At 37.0% G+C, this 5,640-nt stretch overlaps 1 protein-coding gene across 1 annotated transcript; it reads right to left on the minus strand.

Moving 5' to 3' along the window:
• Positions 1-645: 645 nt before the first annotated feature.
• Positions 646-4,522, minus strand: txndc15 (thioredoxin domain containing 15). Its single transcript, XM_020928983.2, has 6 exons — positions 4,318-4,522; positions 3,471-3,763; positions 2,786-2,932; positions 2,186-2,349; positions 1,697-1,827; positions 646-1,032 (listed from the first exon to the last, which is right to left on the minus strand). Exons 1-6 carry the CDS (start codon positions 4,406-4,408, stop codon positions 836-838), a joined length of 1,023 nt encoding a protein of 340 aa, XP_020784642.1. The 5' UTR covers positions 4,409-4,522; the 3' UTR covers positions 646-835.
• Between the last annotated feature and the right edge of the window lie 1,118 nt (positions 4,523-5,640).

Below are 5,640 nucleotides of genomic sequence, written 5' to 3' on the forward strand. Positions count from 1 at the left end.
TAACTTTTAGTTTTGTTGTTTCTGGGAGAGGCAGCTTTCCATTTGCAGTTTTCCATTTATTTAAATACAGGTATTTTAATAAATAAATACAAATGTTGAACCAGAAATTAGTTTGTTTTTGTTTTGTTTTTGCAGAAATTTCCAAAAATAAAAAAAATGCCAGATTTTAAACTGCTTGTACAGAAACATACAGTCAATTGTATTAAAAGATGTGGGAAAATTTATGAATTGATTATATTGCCTATATACTTTTAAGGGCCTATGATGATTGTCTGATCTATTTAAAAAAAATAAAAATAAAAAAAAGAGTTGTGGTTTGTTCTTTTCTCAAACTGAAAACACTGTTCCACCTTGTGATGTCATGTAGACAGGACTCCATACAACTTCATTAGAATCATTTGGATAATTTGAGCCCTGGAATTTCCATTTTCTACAAAGTAAATGTAAAGGGTAGCTGTTCAGTTGAAAACTACTGCTTACCATATTACAAGGTGGAACAGAGCATTTTGAGCTTTGGAGATGTAGACATGGTGAATAAAACAAAACACAACTCCAGGTCTGTTTTTGTTGCGGTAACAAGGGACCTACAACCTTTAAAGGCATTTGGTTGGATGAGCACCATAAGGAAGAATCTACCAGAGACAATTTGATTTGATCAGATGTTGTTGGATAGATGTGTTTTTTCTTCATGGATCAGCAGGAGAGTGAAAACAAAAATCACAAAGCATTTCATATTATAAATTACTAAAATCCTTGAAACACATCACACATAAACACACATAAACATAGATTAGTTTTCCTAAATCTTTTATGCCAGTCCATTCCTGTGTCCGTGTCAGTCCTGGTGCTCATGCTCCTGTCCCGGGATGAGCCATCGGATACTGTCGGCCCGGAGCACTGCATACACACTGAAGCTGGTGATGAAGAGGACAGAGAAGACGAGGAGCCAGTCCAAACCTCGCACAGGGACCGAGCTCAGGGGCCCCTCCAGGTCTGCAACACTCACGTTTCTGTCCGGGCCTGCCTCAAAACCTAAAAGATGATCACAGAACATTTTATGTTAATTTCGTATTTCTTTATGAAAACTAAATACAAAAGTAAATATGACAAACATAGTGGAGAACTATTTTTGTCAACCAATACAAACATAAAAAGGGGAGATAAGTGGAGAACAGACCCTGTCTTTGGTAAATGTGGAAGATTATTTTGTGTAGCATACAATTATGCCTGATCTTGTCAGTTGTTAGAGGCTAAGCAGGGCTGGGTCTGGTTAGTACTTGGATGGTACCAGGTGCTACTGTGGAGCAGCTGTGGCTCTAGTGCAAACTGTTGCCCTTAGGCAAGAGACTTCACCCTTATTGCCTAGTATGAATGTTGTGTGTATGTGAGTGTTGGTGGTCAGAGGGGCTGATGGCGCAAATTGGCAGCCTCCCTTCTGTCCGTCTGTCCCAAGGCAGCTGTGACAACAGAAGTAGCCACAGTGTGAGCGGTGATAAACTGAGCGAATTAACAAATAAGTCGTCACAGAGTTTAGCGCATTAAGAATAAAGTGTTATTATTATAACCGTTAACATGACATGGTAGTAACAGCAACAGCAACAATATACAGTTTGGCCTAACACTGAAACAAAGTGTAATAAAACCTGTTGCTATATAAATAAATAATTGATAAGTTCTGGTACACTGGTGCACTGACCGGTCTGGTTGGAGATGAACGCAGTGAGCGTCTCCAGAGTTCTGTCCGTGTGGTTGAATCGAGCCATGGGTTTAGCTCCTTGGAACAGGAGAATGTTGGGCACGGCCACCGTCCCAAACCTGGTGGAGAGGCTGAAGGGGGAGAGACATGACTTATTTTACGACTTAGCATTAGTTTACTTAGTTAGGTAAACTGGTGTCAGTTCTACTGGCTACAGTCAATCCTGTTTATTAACAGGTTGCCACTACTTTTTAAGCTGTAAAATAAAATATGTTACCAGATTTAATTTGTGCTGACAAAGACTATGTTAAAATTTGTGCAAGTATTTGTTTTATGTGGATAGGCCCAGTAATTACAGAGATATGAACTATAAACCAGGTCAACAAATGTTTATTTTGAATCTTTAGTTACAGTTCCCCATGTAAATGTACATTTTGCAGAAGTTTCTGATGACTATTTTCAATAATGAACTTTGCCATGTCCACTGACCTGCTGTGCTGCGAGGCATCCAGTGCTAAAAAGTGCATGCTAGGAAATACCCTGGGCAGGGCATTGAAGTGAGGCGCTAGAGAGGCAGAGAACTGGCACCAGGCTGTGAAGAAGAGCACCACGGAGCACTCGGAGCTGTTAGCATTTAAGAACTCCATCAGGTCCTGCAGACAGGGACACAGAGGGGATAAAGATGGCTGCTATACAATAGGGCTCAACATTTCAAGGTGAAAATGTCTAATTATAATTTATTTCCCATTAGATTTGTACTTTATGTTATAATAATGAGATTCGGTTCAAAGTTCACATTTTAAAAATGTCATTCCCAGCTTGTCCTTTGTACATCAGCTTTGTCTTTGAACAGGCTCATGAGGAACAATGGAAATAGAAGAGCATTCAGATGTGTGCTCTACTCGACATAAAATTAATAAATAAATACTATGGATTTTAAAAGCGAAATATCAGCAGCAGCAGCAAATATCTTTTATCGGCCACAGCAGCAGGTCAAATATCGGATATCAGTATTGGCGCCAAAAAATCCATATAAGCCCATCCCTATACAGTATACAGTCCAAAGTATAAAGAGCACATGTGAGTGACCTGAGAGCCGTTGAGGACGTGGACAGTGAACAGAGCCACTCCGGTGATGTTCCTTTTGTCACAGTTCACTTTAAAGGTTTTTGCGGTTTCAGTGGTATTGTGTTCCTCTGGAGCCAACGCCTCTGAGTGCACCATCTCCAAAGAGACCTACATGAAGCACATCACAAAGGACATGAGAAACAAAAGGGAAAAGACACAAGTTCAGACCAATAATGTGGCTGAAGTTGAGAGTAGACTGGTTCAGAGCACTATCACAACACAGTCAGTGTACATCCTGATAATTAAACTACAGCACATCACGTCAGGCTTGTGAAGTTGTAGAGTATAGTTTGTATCATGTTTTTGTATATTTATGGAAAGTGGCTGTGCACAAGTGACATAGGTGTGTTGGCAGAGCATTCAACAAAATTGTACTGTACTGGGTTTGAATAGGGCCCGGGAAAGATCATTAGATTGCTCAAACATGCATGGATGCCATTTATATTTCTGATGAAGGAAAACTGTTATAACATGGTAGAATGCTCTAAAAAGCTTTCTGGTTATGCACCCAAAAAGTCAATGTTGCATAACACCTCCTCATTAAAAATACAAATTGATTAGTACTTGTGACCTAGAGCAATTGTGTAAAGCAGTGTTTTTCACCAGGCCCATCTACTGGTTTTAAATGTACAGACCCTGTACAGACCTGCTGTGTGTCTTCCAAGCTGGATTCGACTGACTGTCCTTCTGAAACACACTGTGCCTCGTCACAGGGAGGAGAAAACCCCTGGGTCTGAGGATTCTGCACATTTTTGGGAAACAGCGACTGGATTTCTGCTGGATCTATGGGCGACTCTGTTCCCATGACAGCATCTGCAATTTCGGCCGTTTTGAACTGCATTTTGGGTAAAGAATTCACTTCCTCCGACTCAACGAACTTTGGGATGTTCTCCAGATCAGACTCCTCTGACAGACCGAAGTCCAAAACATCCTCATTTTCTGAAAAAGTTAACAAAAGAATCAGAGCACTTAGCTGCATCATCAATTTGCAATCACAATATATATTAACAATACAATTACAAAGTAACCATTTGTTATTAGATTCATTAGCCACTCAAATAATAAGTACACAGATTGTAGCTTTAAAAAGATAGAAAAGATCCATTATTATCTATAATATAAATTAGTTGTCGTTCCTCTAATAGTTCCTCTAATATTGAATTGTGATTAGAAAGTTAGTGATTTTAATCACTGGATTTGGATAATGCACTTTGTCACTAATCATTAACTTCAACATTTATGGAATAAAACAATATCACAGTTATTTAAGATCATAAAACTGGCTACTGAACCCAGATGAGAGGGAAAGAAGTAGACTTAAATAACCATTTAAGCTACAATTTAAAACCAACAAACAACTTTGAAGAATTTGACAATAATAAAGACTAACTCACTATTATAAATATTTACGATGCAAACTAACGTTAATTTAAGAGGATTTTGTTTCTGTTGGGAAATGCTAGCAGTGTTGGCTAACATTATCCTTGCCTTACCTTGTGCTGACGCCGATTTAAAAACTTCTGAAAGATAAAGCAAAAATAATAAAGACGTCCAAACGTAGAGGATATTTAAAAGCGCATTCATTTTTATATTAGAAGAAAATAAGTCGAAAAAACACGGTCAATCACGACATGTTGATGTTGTGCTGCACTGACAGGAACCAAAGCTCGGGAGGAAGGAGTTCCGTGCAACACTAGAGACTTCCAGGGAAACTTCCGCCAGAGTATATTTTACTTTTTTATATTTATATATTTTTGCTTTAATTAATTAGTTATTGAAATAAAAACAAGAAACGCAAATACAGTAATTAATATACCTATTTTATTGGTTATACTTTTATATTTATTTGAAATATGTTATTCAATGAATATTGTTATTTCATTTATATGTATTATTATAAAAATATACAAATAATAAAAATAAATACAAATAATTATGAATAAGTGCTCCTCTTAAAGTTTAGATGCTCCTGTAAAAACATTTCAAACACAGGTGCACGTTTTGTTGTAGTCACTCAACTGACCAAAAGGTGTTGCTATGATTCCATTACTAAACTCTACCCTTACATCAAATGAACATTATGGGAAACTAAACCACATTGAAATGTGTGCACATTTAGACAGTTTGATCATCACCTGCTTGTCTCTTTGGACATTTTATTGCTTTACTTATAATGTACCACAGTACACAGTGGATAATTTCAGAACTAGAAGGACCAGTCTCTGCTTTGGACTAAGGTAACTGCTGTAAATTTGAAAACAACCACCACATGACATCACATGCTGGAACAGAGCATTTTGAGCTTTGGAGATACAGACAGATAAGAAGAGGTCATTCAAACATTTGTGAATGAAACAAAACACCACTCTAGATCTGTTTTTGAGAAGGCAATAACATTATAAGTCATTTTAAAACTCGCAGGAGTACATTTTGCATGATATAGGACCTTTAATATAAAAGTGTCATGTTAAATTATAGCAAATGTAATATAAGTTTAGTTTTTACCATCTTTAAACAAATTCAAAACACATAAAACTGAGTACAAACTGAACGATGAACAAGTCAGACAAAACAGAAGTACTTTTGTGGATGCTTATATTTGAGTACTGTTTCTATAATCAAAATATTATTCAAGTAGGAGAAAAAGTACGCTGCTGGAAAAGTACTCTGAAGTTTTTTTTCAAAAGTTACTGTAACTGAGTAAAGTAACTTAAAGTAAAGAAAATGTAACCCAGTACTACCCACCTAAGATTACTATAAGATAATATTAGTCTCCCTTAACAGAATATCAACAAACAAAACATGAGGCGCTTAAA

Source organism: Boleophthalmus pectinirostris, unplaced genomic scaffold (genome assembly GCF_026225935.1).
Source record: "Boleophthalmus pectinirostris isolate CB_2022bp ecotype Guang Dong unplaced genomic scaffold, ASM2622593v1 HiC_scaffold_12, whole genome shotgun sequence".
Lineage (NCBI taxonomy): Eukaryota > Metazoa > Chordata > Actinopteri > Gobiiformes > Gobiidae > Boleophthalmus > Boleophthalmus pectinirostris.

Coding starts and splice junctions, on each gene's coding strand:
- txndc15 (XM_020928983.2), bottom strand. CDS start 4,408: ATGAATGCGCTTTTAAATATCCTCTACGTTTGGACGTCTTTATTATTT. Junction 2,933..3,470: donor GCTTGGAAGACACACAGCAG/GTCTGTACAGGG, acceptor TGCTTCATGTAG/GTCTCTTTGGAGATGGTGCA. Junction 1,828..2,185: donor GATGCCTCGCAGCACAGCAG/GTCAGTGGACAT, acceptor CTCCCCCTTCAG/CCTCTCCACCAGGTTTGGGA.